Source organism: Phacochoerus africanus, chromosome 8 (genome assembly GCF_016906955.1).
Source record: "Phacochoerus africanus isolate WHEZ1 chromosome 8, ROS_Pafr_v1, whole genome shotgun sequence".
NCBI lineage: Eukaryota > Metazoa > Chordata > Mammalia > Artiodactyla > Suidae > Phacochoerus > Phacochoerus africanus.
Window position 1 is genome coordinate 154,866,782 of NC_062551.1, and position 19,325 is coordinate 154,886,106.

Here is a 19,325-nt window from a genome sequence, read left to right on the forward strand (position 1 = left end):
AATCTTGTTAGGAGTGTTTGAAAAAGTCCTTGAGTTTTTGTTAATGTGGAACCAGAATAATAGATTTTTTTTTTTAAAGGAGCAGGAAGAGAGGGAGAGAAAATTAAAAACAAATCGTTATAAGCTTTGGGAAATCATTCCTCTTTGGTTTCTCGTTGGCACTCTACATCTAGAGCTGGGCAGGTATTTATTCTGTTGACATCTAAGAAAGTAGCCAAACCATTTTGCAGTCTTCCCCTTCCCCAACAAAGGAGCCAGGGCAGGGAAGGGCTACCCACCCACACACACACTCTAAAATCCTTCTGGTCCCATGTGAGACCTTTGGGATGAGGTCAAGGGTTGGGACCTAGATCTGAGCCCAGGAAATTTACATGAGTGTAAAAGCATGAAGTCATCCTCAGGGCTCCAAGAGAAGCTCCTTGATTGGCTGGTGTTTGGGGCATGTCTTCTAAATTCCGATCACTGGCTGCACCTGGGCTACAGCCATATTAACAACTGTATTATCATCTCTCTTTAGATCGTTGCCTCTTGATGTAGCATTGATACCATCAGAACCCCCAGTACCCCTATTGCCACCATTTTAAAATGTCTGACCCATCAAGATTGGGATTAGATACCATGTGTATAATAATATAAACACTAGTAGTTGTAACCACTGCCATGAATCATGTCATTACTCTGAACCAGCCGCTGTACACTACAGGCTTCGTGTGAATTATCTCATTTTTGACACCAAACGTTGCCTGTTTTCTGTTCCGTCTCCTTCACGCAGTGTGAGGTCTAGGACTGCCTTAGCATAGTTGCTCAATTAATGGATGTGGAGTCACTGAGCATCAGGTTATCACACCTATGACAACCATCACTGTCACCACCACCGCCACCCCAGCGCTGGCACCGTCAATCCCTGGTCATCACAGCCAGCGTCTCCTTCCCTTTATCCCTGTTGCTGAGGTCAAACTTACTTAGCTTTTAGTATCTTGTCGCATAATCAGCAGGAGCCTACAAGTTGCACCTCCAACCCCATCCTTGGGTGTATCTGCAAGAAAATAAGGGATGTGTTTTAGAAAATCTGGGCGTGAAGACAGAGTTGAGAACTGAGTTCTGAGATAGGTGTAAGGGATAGAAAAGAGACAGTGAAGGAGAGAAAGGCATGGGGTCAGTGGCATGAACAATGGGGCTAATGGCCTTCCAGAAGGGTCCAGCCTTGCCAGTGTGAAACCTTGGGGAAAAGGTGCAGAAGCAGGAACCTGCCCTGACCAGTGTCTGCTCTGTGAAGCCCGTGTCACCCCTTTAGCTTCTCTTCCAGGTGACTTTGCCCCTTCCCTGGACCAGTGTTTCCCAAATTTTGCCATGACCTAGCACCTGCCTACCTTCACTTATCAAACATGTAATTCCAGAGCTGTCTTTCCTTCCTTCCTTCCTTCTTCCCTTTTTCTCCTCATGTCTCTCTTCCTTTCTTCTCTCTCTCCTCTCCATCTCTTCCTCCTCTCTTCTTCCTTCCTCCTCCCCAGCCTTGTCCCTCCCCCTCCCTTCCTTCCTCCCTCCCATCCTTCCTTCCCTTTTGGTACCTTTGAAAAGGGCACTGACACCCTTTGAGATTTTACTCTCAGATAGAGGAAGGAATTCTTCCAAGTAAGTGCCAGCGATAAAATAGCAGTTTGAACTGAAAGCTGCTGTTTCTGACCCCTTCTTCCCACTGCCCCAGCCTGCCTCTCCTAAAAACATCAAATGTATCCCTTTAAAAGTATCCATTGTTTTTGAATGCAAGCAAATTAGTTTTCTAGACACGAGCTTAAAGTTAGGAAGCTCAAGACTCCACAGTGAGAGTCCTTAGACACACCTGTTTATTCACACTAGCCAAGTGGGGTCACCCTAGTGCCATGACCTTCATCCATGGGGCCTTCCTTTCCTGTGCCCCTGAATAAAATGCCAGCAAATTGCTTTTACCACCAGTCTCCATTCTGACTCTCTTCTTGCATGTTAAGAAAGGCCATTTCAACCTAAATATTCATCGATGGATAAATGGATAAAGAAAGTGTGGTATTTACATACAATGGAATATTATTTGGACCTGAAGAAGAAGGCTATCCTTCCATATGTGACAGCCTTGAGGATATTAATGCTACATGAAATAAGCCAGTCACAGAAAGGCACATACTACAGGATAACCACTAATATGAGGTCCATAAAATAGTCACCTACATAGAAACAGAGAGTAGAATGGAGCTTGCCAGGGTTGGGAGGGGAATGGGAAAATGCTATTCAACTGGGATAAAATTTGTTATGCAAGAAGATTAAGTCCTGGAGACCTGCATTGTGCCTACAGTTAATGATACTGTGCTTTACACTTTTAAAATTTGTTGAGAAGGTAGATCTTACCTTGTGTTCTTACCTCAATAAAAAAAAATTAGAAATGGAGACCGGCTTAAGGACTAACTTAAATTTTAGGAAGTTACATAAAAATATTGCATTGTCCCAGGGATTCGTAGGTATATTATGCTTGTGTGTACTTCAGGGAAGATGTAAATTTCATCATAAGTCTAAGTATTTCCCTCCACCCTCTAACCTTCTAGACAACCTTTGGGACCCTCTAAAATGGTAGCTGGGGGAAGGAGGGCCATTAACTGTTGAAATGAGGCTCAACTTTGAATAGTTACAGGCAACTTCTCAGTTATTATGGGGACAGATCCTCAAAGCAGTGCTGCCACCAATTTCTCTATTAGATCAAGGCATTGAGTCCAGCAAAACCACCAAGCCCCAAATCTCAATAGGCTGGAACATTTTGACCTTAAATGGGGTTCCATTCTTTTGGAATGATGATGAACTGTCGTGGGTTTCCACATGAAATGTGAATCTTAACTTCCTTTAAAGAATCAAACATAAATATCTGGCTCAGACTTAGCCCAGGCTGTGAAAAAACTTACCTCCAGAAGAAGGCTTCTGTTTTTTGCAAACTGAATTTGATTTCATGCTCTTGTCCAGACATAGGAAAGAGTGCACATCTCCCATAGAACCTTTCCAATCAATGCGAAGGTAGGATAGTCTTTAAAAGAATAGAAGAGACTTATAAGGAAAGACTATGTCTAGTATTTAGAAATCACCTAGTCAACGGAATTTGTTTTATTTATTTATTTATTTAGTCTTTTTAGGGCCACACTTGCCGCACATGGAGGTTCTCAGGCTCCTAGAGTCACATCGGAGCTCTAGCCACTGGCCTACACCACAGCCACAGCAGTGCTGGATTCAAGCCACGTCTGTGACCTACCCTGCAGCTCACGGCAACGCCGGCTCCCCAGGCCACTGAGCAAGGCTAGGGATCAAACCCTCATCTTCATGGACACTAGTCAGGTTCTCTAACCGTGGAGCCACGCATTGGGAATTCCCTGAATTTGTTTTTACTGTCTATTATTTAGAGCCTAGCTCTCCAGGACTGAGCCACCAGTCGCATGCGGCTGTTCAAAGTGAAGTGAAAACTAAATAAAACTTAAAATACAGTTCATTGGTCACACAAGGCATATTCGAAGTGCTCCATCATCAGGCGTAGCTACTGGGCTACCGTACTGGAGGTGCAAGCGTAGCACTTGCCGTCATCACCGCATGTTCTGTTGGACAGAGCTGCTCTTGGGAGAAATCTTGTATTAACATCTCATTTCCTATTCCCCGTTTCAACGCTCCTCCCCGCCCCACCCCCGCTGGGTTCTTCAGTTGCCCAACAGAGGTTTTCCTGTTTTTCTCTGCCAAGAAGTAGGGAAGTGGCTGAAGGTGATGGAGAGCATCGACTCCCTGGCACCCCAGAGGGAATTAGTCTTCATTAGGGTACGTCCTCCTTGTTAAATCACTCACCAAGGAAAGGCACCCACTTGCAGATACCTGGAGTCACTAGGCGCCTTCATAGTACCCACCTTGGTGCAGTTTACAGATCGCTTATGTTCATCCATTTCTCCTGAGCTTTCTCACTGGATAATTGAATTCATTCTTGTGTAGCACTGGTTGTGGGTCCTGAGTTTAGGCTGTGACTCCTTGTGCCCTCCCTGTCCCACGCCCCTCCCACCCTCAAGCGAGAAAAATTATATATTCTGGGCTTCTAGAGAGCAAGGACCATTCGTCTTTGTATCTCCATTGTCCGCCTTGGACAGGGCATGTGGAAAGCACCCCATGAGTGTTTGTGGAAGAAATTAATTAATCGATTATGTAATCAATCAAGATGCCTTCCATTTTCCCAGTAGGACTTTCACTAGTTATTCCTACAGAGAATTATTCCCCAGCACAGTGATTCACAAGTCTGGGTACATTTTAGAACCACCTGGGGAGTTTTTCGAACCCACTGATGCTAGGACCCCACCCCTGACCAAAAGAATCCAAATCTCAGGTGGTGGGGCTCAGGCATGCGTAGTTTTGTAGAAGCGCCCCCTGGAGGATTACATGGTACAGCCAGAGGTGAGAACCACTGCAGATTTCTGATTTGGCAGCCCTAAGTAAGTTTTCATTTCTCTTGCCATGTTCACCCCAAGTCCTAGCTCGTCCACTCACTTTTGCTACAAGAATCACATGAACCTGGAGTTCCCATCATGACTCAGCAGTTAGCAAATCCAACTAGCATCCATGCGGGTGGGGGTTCGATCCCTGGCCTCGCTCAGTGGGTTGGGGATCCGGTGTTTCCGTGAGCTGTGGTGTAGGTTGCAGGCACGGCTCAGATCCCGTATTGCTGTGGGTGTGGTGTAGGCCAGGGGCTACAGCTTCAATTTGACCCCTAGCCTAGGAACCTCCATGTGCCACGAGTGCAGCCCTAAAAAGATAAAAAAAACAAAAAACAAAAAAATTTAAAAGCAACATGAATCAGCTCTTCAGAGTTACCTTAGTTACAGGATGAGAGAATCTCCAAGGGCTCCAAAGAGATTACAGGAAAATAAACTCCCTGTGAAACTCTTTATTTCCACGTCTTAATGATGATTCAGACTAGAACCCTATTGAAACCACACGAGACAGTCTCTTCCTTTAAACCCTCACTGGAAGTTTAAGTTGTGAATATATGGGATTGTCATGGAGTTTTTAAAAGCAAATGCAAAAGCGGCGCGCACGCCAGGAGAGTAAGTGTGAGCAACAGATCTATAAGGGGGGGAAAGACTTGAAGATAAATGAACACAAACTCTAGTAGTAATTGTGGGTAAAGCAAGAGCTGGGAACACAGGGAAACCAGGGAGTGAGTTGCGTTCTACCCATAGAAATCAACTAAGAGCGAATGTACTGCCCAGAGGGGTTTCCCCACTGGCTGGCCGATGTGCCCTGGGTTCTACTGAAGGCTGCCCCAGGCAGGGGGGAGAGACTGAGCCATGATCACAAGAGGAAGGTGACCACAAGCACCGGGTACAGAGGGTGTGGGTGGGAAGATACTTCAGCAAGACTGGCCAGAAGAGAGACGAGAGGGAGGAGATGGGGTCAGGACTGAGGCCAGGACGTGCTGGACACCCTTGTACACAGGGTCCCGCCTGGCCTGTGCTCTCAAGCAGGGGTGGTTGTTAAAGCAAGGCCTCCTGCAAGATGCTCTTTTTCTTCTTCCTCTATCTTTTCCCAAAAATCCTTTAGGAATAGTTTCCTAACATTAAAAAGTGTGCACATAAAAAGGGGCGCAACATTAAAAAGTATGTTTTAATGTTTAAAAAATGTGTAAAAAGCATCGCAAAAATGAGCTGAGGTAGGATGAGAAGATCCTAATGATAGCTATGATTTATTAAGCATTTCTCTGTGCCAAACACCAAACAAAACATCACACACACACGCACGTGCACACACACACACACCCCTCAGTTAATCCTCTCCATAAATTGGACATGATGTTATTATCATCCTCCCCACTTTGAAGATCAGAAAAGGAGGCTGACAGATTGGTCCAGGGTGGTACGGTGAGTCTGGGACAGTCAGCCAGGATTCAGTCCGCATCTGTGTGACTCCAAAGAGATGCATTTGCTGTCACATCCGGACCCGTCTTTCTCCAAACTTCCAGGAGTGGCTGCCTCACCCCCCAGCCCCACGCCTCACCCACAGCCCCCTCTTCTGTCACCAGCTAGGTGATGGACTGACAGCAGTGCTGGTTGTCCCCACACATTTTCATTATATGGTGGGGGTTTTATGAGACTCTACCACTGGCTGTTTTTCAAATTTATTTAATTCATCCATCATGTTCTGAAGCCATTTGCTTTTTTATATTGGACAGATGTAATGAGATTTTGGACACTAAAAAATGTTTTTATTAAAAGTTATGACCCAGAGCTAGTTGGTAGGGGCTGTGCCATAAATCCCTAGAAGTGTGAGAATTTATAAAGGATGTAGCGACATAACCTTAACCTTTCAGGCCACATCATAGATTATAGGATCCCTTAGACTGATATTGTCTCCCCACCCCTGACCAAATAATAGTAGTTATTATTATTATTATTATTATTATTATTTATGGGGTTATCTGATTGCTTGTTGCTCCTCTTCTTTTAGCCACTGTGACTCCTGGTGACCCAGTGCCTGGTGGGAGCAGGTGGCTGATGACAGAATTTGCTGATGTTTGGCCTGACAGCTGTGCCGTAATGGCCCGGGGCACATGGGTTCTTCCAGTCTGCCCTGTGACCCCGTAACTGGGGCCAAGTGACTTAACAATCATGTTTTTTCCAGAGCGAACGTGGGTATGCTGATGGTTTCCCCACTCTTCCATTGCTGACACGCAGGTCTCCCCTCAAATGAGGAAACGATGCAAGTATTTCTGTTGATGCATAATCATTCCAATTTACTGTCAATATTTTCAGATTGGTGTTACTGTTATCGTACTTGGAAGTCATCCAAAGGATAGTTAGCTTGGACATAAAGACCAAAACATGGTCATGAAAAAGATGGTTGTATAGAGAGAGATTGTATGTGTAGAGAAGAGATGTATATGTACCCATGATATGGGTTAATGCTGTGACTTTGTTAAATCAGCATCTGTTAAGTCAAGCCCAGGAATGTCAGGTGGCGAGTCACCATCAATGGAAGATCACTGGGGAATTGAAATAGAGAAGTTTATTAGTCGCAGGTCCTGGAGGAAGGGGCCGGATCTGGTCAGTTCAAGCCAAAAAGAGCAGGGGTTTAGTAAGTGTCGAAGGAATCTTATCTAAGGGATGCGTAAAGGTAGGCTCTGGGAAGTGGGGGTGACTGTGATCATAAGGGCTTTGGGGATGGTTGTACTGGGGACTGACATTTGCTTGTGGCTGTGGGCTGTTCTGTAGGGCCGGCCTCACTGGAGAGGCTGGAGTCAGTTCAAGGTCCCTGCAGGCTGCTCAGCCACACACAATGCATGCAATATCATGGTGTGGTGTAGCAAAACTCTTAATGATTATAAACAACAAAATAAAAAGTAACAAAACAACTCAATTTGGTCAACTGCCAGCTCTTTTTAAAAGCATGCATTCATTCATACATTTTCAAGCTCCACTGTGTGCCAGGTCCTCTGTGAACTTACAGGGACTCAGGAACAAATACATCATGGTCCCGGCTTCAGGAAGCTCCCTGAGCGTGGTTTTCAGCTCAGGGGACCAAGGAAAGCTTCGTGGAAGAGGTGGCCTTTCAGCTGGGTTTGTGGAATTGGGTGAGCCTTGAGTTTACAGGGATAAGACAAGCATCTCAAGCAGAAAAGGGGGCACACATACTCAAAGGCACTTACAAAACCAGCTGTTCACAGACTGCTCCAAAGAGTTAAGTTTGGCTAAAGCACATGATAACACTATCTCCTTTTAAAACAAACCAAAAAAAAAAAAAATCTCAAGGGAAAACATCATTCTCTTATCTGCTATCGCTGTTGAGACCGGCTGGGTCAGGTCTATAATTTCAGGATGATGGACTTTAAACTTACAGACTTCCCATCGCTATACTCTGTCCTGGTCAAGCCCATGTTTTATCATCTGCTTATGCTGGGAACATTTTCCAGGGCTTTCACAGTATGTTGGCAACAGCTGCCACCTCCTGAGACCATGAGAGTGTAAACCATAGATGCCGTCATCATTAAACTCATAAATCCATGTCATTTGTGTGTCATTCACTCCATCCTCATTCGTCATCCCTTACGCTTGCAGAACGGCCGTGCGTTTGAGGATTTTGAAGAACGGTTTGCCGCGGCCACGCCGGTAAGCACCAGAGGGTCCAGTCTTGTTAACTCTTTCCTGTCATCATCCCATCACTCATTTCATGCTCATAAGTCCTGCCTTGTGGTTACAGAACAGAAACCTGCCGATGGACTTTGAGGAGATTTTTGAGGCAACAAAGGTAAGGTTTTCAGGCTCTTGTTAAATGAGGGTTGTTCTGGTCCTTCTCATCCATTCCGTCATCCTCCCCCACTGCAGGAATGGCAGGTGCTCTGGTCCACTCCAGTGCCTGCCCATCTGAATGTCTGTGGGAGACTCCTGGTGGGCTCCATGATGATGGCAAATAGTAGGAGTGTGTGTGTGTGAGAGAGAGAGGCAGATGGACAGAGAGACAGAGACAGAAGGACAGAGAAAGAATGTGTTTGTTGGAGAAGACCTGACATCCCTTCCTTTCATTTAACAAATATTTTTCAAACTCCTAACATGTCCCAGGCGTAAATGCCAGAGATGCAGCAGAGAAGAAGGCACAGCCGAGTCCTCAAGGAGCTCAAAATATAAGATGGTGTGACTTTGCCTGATGCAGGAAAGGATGGAGGCGGAAGGGAGGGAAGCCTAGTGTTGAGTAATGTAACATAGCAGATCGGGGATTCAGGTGCATAAACAGGAGGCGCTCAGTTCATCTCTGGAGCTAAAAGCCAGGTGAGGCTGCTGTTTTGGTCAGTAGAGCCTGGAATAGATGTACTGATTTGTAGCCCGTGTTTATCCAGATTGGATACTACACAGGCAAGCAAATGTAGCTCCTGCGTCCAGGGTGTTCGAGACGTCTCTTTCTCAGCAAGAGCTGCAAATTAGAATCACTGGGAGAGTTTTAAAAGTTTCAGTTGCTAGGCTGTACCTCAAACCAGCTAATTCAGAATCTCAAGTAATAAGAACCAGGCGTCCCTTTTTTTCCCCTACGTACATTCAAGGCTAAGAACCTCTGATCTGAGAGTATTAATATAAGCCATTTAGGGCAGTGGATGGGGTAGCAATTGAATTAGGAAACACTTCCCAGGAAGAAATAAAGTCCTTTACTCTGGGTCCTGAAGACTGGGTGGAAAGGGCAATGGGAGAAGGAGTGAGTGTTTCTAGGGAGGAGGAAGGGTGTGTGCAAAGGCCCTGAGGTGGCCTATCTTTTCCTGACCCCCTGTGCTTCTCTCCTCCGTGACACTGACCTAATTGCATCTTGTCTTCCCATAGAATAGCCAGCTCATGAGACTCGGAATGGGACCGTGCCTCACTCATTCCTGTATCCCCTGTTCTCAGCACAGTAGCTGATATACAGTAAGGGCTATGTACTTTTCCTAAGTGAAGGCGCGTCTGATGCAAAACCCAGGGAGTCTTTGTGAATGTGTCTTGGAGGGTCAGTCAGGACACCTCTGCTGTCATCAGTGGTGCTTTTAGAACTCCTCTGCAGAAGGGGCCTGGGTGTCTCGTTGCAATGGTCTAGTTGAAAGAAGGACCAGGGGACTGGTTGTGAAACTGCAGTGTACAGCACTCCAGATGTTACTGGCAAACCATCACTTGCTCATATCAAAGAATGGCCGTGGAGGGGAGAGGCCTGGTAGGGATACTGAGGGGCTCCACCTCAACAGCCACACTCCTCCACTGGCCTTGGCAGCCTCCCCTGGAGGCTGGCCAGGGTCTAAAAAGGAGACTACAACTGCCATCAACAATTCCTTCTCTCCCTGAAGACACTGGAAGAGCCAGGAATGGAAAGATGAGTAGGAATCCTGAGCTGACCTTCCAAGTGACTTTTTCGGCTGGATGCACCTGGTGGCCGACCTTATGGGAATCTGGCTGCTGGTTAGAGGATATTGTGGGGCTGGACTTCCACCATGAAGGAGAGCTAATAACTAGGGCATTTTACCAGGACAGATGGATAAGCAAGATGCTGCTTGGCCTGTGGGTCAAGTCCAGCTTCTTTTAGCTGATGATCAAAGGCGAGTCACTTAACCTCCAGGCGTCTGCTAGCTCACCTGTGACCTAGAGATAGATTCCCAGACCGCTAACTTTGTAGGGCTCAGTGAGCATCAAACATGATCATAATGTATTGGAAAATACATTGTAAACTGTAAAGTGTTTTACAAATGTGAATGGTTAGTTTTATTCTCACAAAGTCATTAAAATGATTAATTATGACAATATTATCAGATGGAACATGGCTTATTAAGTTACAAATAAAAGGACTGGAGTTAACTTGGGGAGAGGGGCTGCGAAAATAGATATTATTCCAGATTCTCAATCACATATGGTTATTAGAATTATTTTTAATTTTACGGCCTCAGAATCCCTTTTTTTCTATAAAATTTAATTAACTCAAGGTTCTATTTAAGCAGCACATCCAATGGAATGAAATAACAATCTATGTTTTATGCCCCTGCCTGTTTTTTCTCATTTAATCCTTGAGTGGGAATCATCTAGCAAGAGGAAAGTCAGTAGCTCAGGAATGAAGGTTATTTTAAAAGTTGTGCTTAAGGAGAAAATTAGCCAATAAGTTATATTTATGATGTTAGTAAAAGTGTGCCACGAGTTCAACACATTTGAAGTGTAAATTGTGTGACTTAATTATTAACTTCATTTTAATATTTCCCTACTATTGAAAATAGTCGTGGGCCATTTGAATAGCATTCCTTCCGACGGCCAGGAAGCCCAGAGGCTGCCTTTGAATGGATTAAATAGAATTATGCCTTTTTGGGGGTTAGAGGAAAGCCTAAGGATTGACATTGTTTCACCAAATAATATGAAATATTGTTCACATGCCAGAAAAGCCTTTCCAAAAACAAGCAAGGGTTTAGGGTCCAGCCAGATTTGGGGGTGCACCCCACACACTGGCTTCCTCATTACCGTCTCATAACCCTGGACTCTTACTGAATAAGAGAGTCAAGTTTGAAAAGAGTTTGTGGAAAAGACTGTGAGACACGAGCTGGTCCCACCACGATTGTGCCGTCGTCCTGGTGGCCACCCCCTCTCCCGTTCCTCTCTCCACCTTCACAGGGTCACCAAACTGCTTGTGTCCCCACCACCCAGAGGGTACCAGCCTTTATCCTTCATGTCCTTTCGTCGGCCAGGATTGCCTCTTCTCGTTTGGGTTGCCTGGCTCACTGCTTTTCTTCTATAGGATTCAGATCAGAGCCGTTTCCTTTAGAAAATCTTTATTAAATTTCCTGGACAAAACTGGCTGGATCCCCTTCTCAGTTTGCCCCACACGTGCCATAGAGATCTCAGTTGCCATTCTTTGTTTTGGCTTTTTAGGGCTGCACCTGTGGCATATGGAAGTTCCCAGGCTAGGGCTCTAATTGGAGCTACAGTTGCCAGCCTACGCTACAGTCACAAGGCAGGATCTGAGCCACGTTTGTAACCTACACTACAGCTCACGGCAACGCCAGATCATTAACCCACTGAGCAAGGCCAGGGATAAGACCCGCATCCTCATGGATGCTAGTTGGATTCATTACCACTGAGCCATGACGGGAACTCCTCAGTCACCACTCTTGCCCTATGAACCTGGCACTGTCTGCATTCATGGGTCATCCTCACCAGACCACAAGCTCCCTGCAGGCTGGGACTTCATTATTATATTCCGAGCACCCAGCACAGTGCCCAGCACCTAGCAGTTGTCTAACATGTAGGGACAAAATGATACCATGTAGTGGTGAAGGGATGAATATGTGTAGGGCCCTACTGTGTGCCAAGCACCGCTTATTCCATCTGAAAGCTAAACAGGAAGAGCTGAAGGGGAGTTAATCGGGCTAAGCTTCTTGCCTTTCAGCCAAAAGAGCCTCTTGTGCCTTTTTCACCAGACTTATCTGGTCTTCGAAGTCTTGCTATTGTTCTTGTCCATAAATTTGCAGAGAAGGCATTAGCGTCTCCAGTGTCCAGGTGAGGGGAGCGGCCCTGAGGAGCTGCAGGAATCGACAGTGGCAGAACCCAAATACATCCCCGGGGGTGGGACTTTTTCCAGGCCCAGAGCTCAGGCATTTGTCAGTTACGGAGAATGTTCCTCTCTTCCTGTGAATCATGGAGATCCTGCTGCGCTTGGTTAGAGACGATTTCAAGGGCAGGGGTCCTTCATGACAGACAGGCAGACTCCCTGTCCTTCCATTGAGTGGTGTCTCTCGGTTCCCCCAGTTAGAAATTATCACTACAAAGTGTTTTTCTTTCTGCAGTGGGCAGGTTTGCACAAAATACTTGATTATATACTTTAAGTCAGGCCATTTGCTTCCTGGCCATACATAGGCTCCCTGCAGACTCTGAAGCTGCAAGTGTATGCAGATTAATTTCTAAGTGTATCTTAAAGGCTTTTTCCCACCGCCCCAGCTGGCCTTGCTCAGACACTCCTGGATGATGGATGGGAATATGGCCAATGCAGTGTCTGCAGTGATGGAGTTCCTCGCGGTGATTAATAGTGTATATACTGGGCTGTTTTTGATGCCCTTCCTGATATTAAATGATATGTTTTCTTCTCCTCCAACTACATTTTTTATCCTAAAGATGGATTCTTTCAGGGACCGTCATTTGACTGCCTGCTTTCTATGCAGAATATTCAAGTGCTGGCCTGGGTGACCTTGAGGTCACCTCTGTGAGACTCAGTGTATTCATCTGTAAAAATGGGGATGAAGACTCCTATCTCCCAGGGGCCGTGTCCGTGGGAGTATTTGCTGAGAAGTGGCCTTGAAGTCCTGACTTGCTCCACTCCACGAAAGCCGTTTTGTACGTGGAGAAACCCGCTTGAAAGAGAAACAAATGGGGAAATTGCCTCTTTGTCTCCTGCAGAAGAGAGACAATGCTGGCATTTGATGGTAAATGTGTGAAAAGTGGTATTATTATTGCTTATGGGAGATGGTTAAACCCAGATCGGCCTGATGAAGCCTAGATAAACAGCCAGACACGCTGCAGCAATAATTTATTCTGGCCACAGCCCAGGTGTTGTCTTTGGGATCAGAAGGTATCGTAATGACCGACTGGGCTTACTGTTCGTATGGTCATGATGAAAAAGAGAGACATGTGTTTCCAAGCAAGGTCCAGCAGCATCCGTTTCCCTTGTAGTTATGTCATTATCTTTTTGTCTTTTCAGGCTGTGACCCAATTAGAACTTTTTGGGGACATGTCCACCCCTCCTGATATAACCTCTCCCCCCGTAAGTATGCATTGTCCCCAGAGCCCTGCATCTCTTCCCTTTCCTTTTTCAGTCCCGTAGTGACAAAAATATAGGCTTTGGGTAAAAGAGGCTGCTGGTGGGTTTCAACTCAGACTCTTTCAAGCTGTGTGATTTGAGCAAATTAACTAACTAGCAATTCTAAACCTCAATTTCCTCAGCTGTTTTTTTTTTTTTAAAGAAATTATGATACATTTTCTGTTTTGAGAAATAAATGAGACCATGCATCAGTAATTACAGGCTATCACTGGGGTGCTTGCCATTATGCTGGGCAGTGGAGAGAGACGGGAACAGGACGTGGTCCCTGCCTGCAAGGGGCACATTGTCTAGCTGGGGATATGGGCAAGAAGCTCAACGGGGCAGCAGACACAGTGAGGCATTTGTCATTTCATACCCAGAACCCACACAGCCAGGAGGTTAGCCCAGGAAATGACCCCTGTTCTCCCCCAGCCCTTTCTGCTCCCTCTTCTCTCATTTCCTTCTTTCCTTCCTCTCTCCCTTCTTCTTTTGGTTTCCTCCTCCCTCCCAACCTGCCTGCTGGTGTCACTGAGCTTTTCATGAAGCTTTGGCTTTCTAGCTATAATTTCAGCTGCAGCATGTCAGTCATTGCTTGCACCAGGGCAGAGGTTGCAGGGAGCCCTCCCTTGAAAATGAAGAAGGTGGGGGGAGAAGAATGAAAACCAAGACAAAATCGAGTCCTGGTGCTTTGAGAACTGAAGGCATTCAAAGGCAACCCTGCACCCACTATGAAGGGAAAAGCAGGGCTGGCCCCCCCAGCTCCTCCTCTGCCCACTCCCGGAGGTGGACAGAAAGTCAGCTGAAGCTGCTGGGAGGGGCTGCAGCTCCCGTGGGTACAGGCAGTTGCATAAACCCAGGCATGGTGCTATGGTTCATTGGTGAGATGTGCCTCACAGAGAAAAGGAGGCAGCCTCACCACTGAGGACAGATGGCATGAGAGCCTGCTGCCCACAACTGCCGCCAGGGAATCCAGGCACAGCTGCCCTGCTCCCAACACCTGGTGCCCAGAGCAGCAGTGAAGGAGAGAGCAGTGGCTCCTGTCTCCAGGGAGGTTGGATAGCTCTACAGAGTCTCTCTCTCTCTCTCCTCCATCCTGGGGGAAACAGCTGCATCCCTGAACCATGGGGCGATGGAGCTAAAAAGGTCTGGAGAGATCTAACCTCATCCCCTTCCTTTTGCAGATGAACAAACTGAGATCCAGAGAGGGCATGTGACTTGCCCAAGGTCACATGGAGAAGAGAGAACACCATTGATACGTGTTTAAAAATGCTTAATGTCCCCGGCCTGGGAACTTATGTATGCCATGGGTGCATTAAAAAAGAAAAAAGAAAAAAATACTTAATGTAGCGGCTCATGGCTGTATTTCTGGCCCTGAACCCAAGTGCCATTCAAATGGGTATTTAATAATCCTCCGAACAATGCCACGTGTCCTGCAAGCTGCTAGTCTAAAAATGGCCTTGTCTAATTGCCATGGATTCAGGATTAATTGCTTGCCCCCTTCTATTCCAAGGGGAAAAAAACAAGGATATTATGGCATCAAATAAGCATATTCTGTAGGCAAAAGGTTTCTGTGAGCGGGTGTGGACCTTTAAAAAATGAGTACCTGTGTTTTTATCTCAGTAGCTCTCACCTTACCCACCAGTTCATGCAGCTCTGGAATTCCAGCATGGGCCAGGCCCTAGAGTTTGCAGCATCATTTTTATCATCTTTGGGAGAACATTTGCTTCTTTTTTGCAAGCAAAGGTTCAGGCAGGATTCTGGAAGGCACCAGGACCCAAGGCTTTCTGCTCTACTTGCCAATCTTTATTTGTTCATTTAGTCACCACTTGTTTATTGGCCATGTACTAAGTGACGGCCATGAGCTGGGTGCACTGTAGGTCCTGAGTGGGTGCATGTCAGTTTGAATTGTATTCAGTTTGGATTTTCATCCTCTAAAGGATGAAAGCAAGAAATTATGCAATAATTTGAGGGCCTGAAACTTCCCCCAAAGGGTAGGGGCTCAAACTAAGTGGTCGTGATACTAGCCAGGGTTTGCTGAGCGCCCACTCTGTGCCTCAGGATGGTACTAAGTGATTTTAATGCATGATCTCATTTAAGCCTCTCGGCAGCTCCAGAGATAGGTCTTGTTTTCTAGTTATGTAAGCAACCACCTGCCACAATAATTGGCCCTGGACTGAGGCTTGCTTTTGCAGCACTGCCCCTCTTCATTCCTATGCCTGCTGCCTCCCATCCTGATCCCCCCTGAGCCAGGTCTCCCTGGAGTCTCACGCACCCCTGCCCCTCTTTGTCTGACAGACTCCTGCAACTCCAGGTGATGCCTTTATCCCGTCTTCATCTCAGACACTTCCGGCGAGTGCAGACATGTTTGGTTCTGTACCTTTCGGCACTGCTGCTGTACCCTCAGGTAAGCCTGCTCACTTACAGCCCTCCCGCCTTCCTTCGGCCTCTGCCCACTGAGAAAGAGAAGGGGTGACGGGACCACTGCCTGATTATGCCAGAACACCTGTGGAACCACCATTCTTTCCTTGTGGCTCTTCAGGTGATGTGGAGAAGCTGCCACAGGAAGGGGAGTTGAATATTCCCAAAGCTCGGAATACAGTCACAGCTTGTACCAGAAAGGTCAGGATGCCTGGTGACTCAGAAATGTAGCTTTAGGGAGCGTGGGGCACACGCTGCCATGCAAATCAGTGCAAGGCCACCTCCCCCTGTCCATCTCAGCCAGAGAGAGGGAAGGTGGGGTGGGCAAAGGATGAATCCATGCTCCATAGACCCCTTCAGATCTGATTCATAGAAGGGAGCTCCCTTGTTGGTGGAGACTTGAGAACGGAGAGGTCCCCATGCAAAGGGTAACACCCAGAAGACAGAACAAACTGCTCACAGTGAATTGGGAGGGTGATGGGGTTCCTAGCGATTTAGGGAGTATTTGTTCCATTTTTCAAACAGTCTTTAAAATTAAAATATGGATACTTTTTACAACAGGATAAATACACACGCACGTGCACACACACACCCACCCACCCATGCACGCATATAGTAACAGTGTTGCAGGAGAGTTATGAATTGGTGGGGTCTGAGGCACCTTGTCTCCATGGCATTAGGCACTCCCTATAGCAGGTCCACTCTACCTGGACCAGACCAAAGGTGGCATTAGCTCTGCTTTTAGCAGACATGGGTGCCCTAAAGACTTTTTTGTTCTTTAACTACATATTTGAAATCTGTGGTTTTATCTTTTTTTCTACTTTATTTATATAAATGACAGTTTGAATATTTTAGAATATACATTTCTTCCATTTTTTCTATAAATAATTACTTTTAATTACACAGTGTTAGAAACACATTCTCGCCACTGAATATAAACCATGGCATTATTCAAAGTGAAACTAAAATTTCATACTCTGTTTCCAAATAGTTACTCCACATGAGCTGACAGATCATTATGAACTTTTAGAAGCAACAGAGATTAGTAGTCACTGGGTCTAACTTACAGTTGAGAATCTACAGGTAGCCTTGAAATGTCTTTAATTGCTAAGCTTCCCAAACAGATCTATTTTACCCATCCCTCAAATGGAACAGTGGCCACGACTAGTTTTCCTTTACCCAATATGGAGCTTAATATTTCCTTGTGGAATAGTGTAATGGCATCTGTCATTTTAAAGAAGAATCATTTTCCATCAGAAATGCGCTGCCTTCCTGTGCTGTCAGCCTTACAGCCAGAGTAGCCATGCTTTGTCTGCTCCTCTGATCCATGAAGATATGCTAGGAGAGAGGATGGAAGCTCTAGGCACCAAGCTTACTCATTTTCAGGCATGACCATTCCACAAATTCTCACTGAGTGCCCTCCAGCAGGCAGGTGCTGTTTTAGGTGCCTGGGGTGCGTCAGTGAACACAACAGACACAGAATCCCCGACCTCAAAGAGCTTACTTTCTATTGGGGAGACGGGAAATAGCATTCAAATGAGTAACTTACAGATCTGTTGGAAAACGACGAGCAGAAGAAAATGTGGAACGAGACGGGGTTAGGACAGGCAGAGGGCAGCTGTGATTAGAGGATGTGGTCAAGAGGGCTGAGGCAGACCTGAGATGTGAGCCAGGAAGGTGTCAGGGTTAAGAGTGGTCCAGGGGAAGAGTGACCCAGCCCCTCCCAGTCGCTGCCCCTTGCTCTGCAAGTGAGCGGGCCAGCATGCATGTCCTCCAACCCTAACATTTGACTGAAATACCTGAGGACCTGCCTGCACTGCCCTGGCCCCTCTTCCCAGCTGGGGCCAGACCTGGGCTTCAGGGACTGGATTTTATAGTCTTGCCATGTTTATAAACTGGACAAACCACTTCTGCACCTTCAGATTCACTTTCTTCAGCTGCTCAGAAAAAAACAAAAACAAAAACGTGATAGATTATCTCCAAGATTTCTTTTTTTTTTTTTTTTGGCTGATCCCATGGCATGCAGAAGTTCCTGGGCCAGGGATCGAACCCTCGCCACAGCAGTGACAAAGCCAGATTTTTTTTTTTTTTTTTTTTGGTCTCTTTGTCTTTCTAGGGCCACACCCTCAGTACATGGAGGTTCCCAGGCTAGGGGTCCAATCAGAGTCACAGCAACGCCAGATCTGAGCCACATCTGTGACCTACACCACAGCTCACAGCAGCACTGGATCCTCAACCCACTGATCGAGGCGAGGGATAGAACCCGCATCCTCCTGGATGCCAGTCGGGTTTACAACCACTGAGCCACAATGGGAACTCCCAGATCTTTAACTGCTAGGCCACTAGGGAATTCTAGGATTTCAATTTTTAGAACCTACGTCTAAAATTAATTTCAGTTAGCATATATTTGCTTTCTTACACTACTTCAGTTATGCTGAGGAATAAAACTGGGCTTCAGTTGGTGTTAAACTGTCTGCCTTCTTCCTCCCTTAACTGGCCTTAAAAGTCTCTGCAGCTATTGAATCTCCATCTGCCTGTCCCTAATTGCCCCGCCAGAGATGGGGAGATGGGAAAATGACCTTGGCTGTGGAGTACAGTGGACAGTCATTGTTTGAACCCTGGCTCAGCCATTTATTTATAAGCTTTAGATTCCTTGGCAGATTACTTAACCTGTCAGAGCCAGAGTTTTTGCCTTTTTAGAGCTGAATTGAAAATAATGCTTTGTGATAATACCACAAGAATTAAGTGAGAAAATTCAAGCATCTCTGAAAAATGCCAGCACGTTATAGATGCTTTGTTTGGAAAACATTATTATTACTCTGGCTTCTAAAGTACAGGAAAATATTTCCTTACCTATATTTTTTTTCCTTCACCTTTTTGGGATGTTTTCTTAAAAAAAAAAAAAAAAAATGAGTTCCCATCATGGTACAGCGGAAACGAATCCAACCAGGAACCATGAGGTTGCCAGTTCAGTCCCTGGTCTCGCTCAGTGGGTTAAGGATCTGGCATTGCCGAGAGCTGTGGTATAGGTTGCAGATGCAGCTCACATCCTGAGTTGATGTCGCTATGGTGTAGGCTGGCAGATGCAGCTCCGATTAGACCCTTAGCCTGGGAACCTTCATATGCCACAAGTGCTGCCCTAAAAAGCAAAAAAAAAAAAAAAAAGAAAGCAAGCTCATAATAAAATGTAGGTCTTTGACCTCCTGTCTGCACATGGAAGAACTAGCCTGAAAGACTTGGAAAATGTACTCTATATAAATACAGACCCTGCCATTAACTGTCTGTGTGACACTCTGCTACATCTCTTTGGAGCCTCAGTGATCTTCTCTGTAAAATGGGGATGAGAATTGGACCTCTTAGAGCTGTTTTGAGGATTGCATGAGGTCACGCGTGTAGCAAAACATTTAAAGCTGTGCCTGACAGTGTTTACATAAGGAAGCACTCAGCACACGTTCTCTGCCCTGCTCATCGGGAGCCCGGGCTCTGCTACCCATGCTCTCTGGGTAGCCATGGCAAAGCTCCTACAGCTGCTGATTCCTTGTACACAGATTAAGGAGACACTGAAGAGTTCCCATTGTGGCTCATCAGGC

The 19,325-nt window shown here is 46.0% G+C and overlaps 1 protein-coding gene across 6 annotated transcripts in view; it reads left to right on the plus strand.

Moving 5' to 3' along the window:
- Nucleotides 1-19,325, plus strand: part of DAB1 (DAB adaptor protein 1) — a 1,219,211-nt gene that overhangs the window by 1,174,324 nt on the left and 25,562 nt on the right. For 5 of the 6 annotated variants that reach the window (XM_047788898.1, XM_047788901.1, XM_047788902.1 and 2 more), the window contains 4 exons: nucleotides 8,094-8,144; nucleotides 8,236-8,283; nucleotides 13,219-13,281; nucleotides 15,613-15,721. In XM_047788898.1, the coding sequence (XP_047644854.1) occupies nucleotides 8,094-8,144; nucleotides 8,236-8,283; nucleotides 13,219-13,281; nucleotides 15,613-15,721 (271 nt within the window). The remainder of the gene's footprint in view (nucleotides 1-8,093; nucleotides 8,145-8,235; nucleotides 8,284-13,218; nucleotides 13,282-15,612; nucleotides 15,722-19,325) is intronic. The other variant, XM_047788903.1, reaches the window with a different exon arrangement.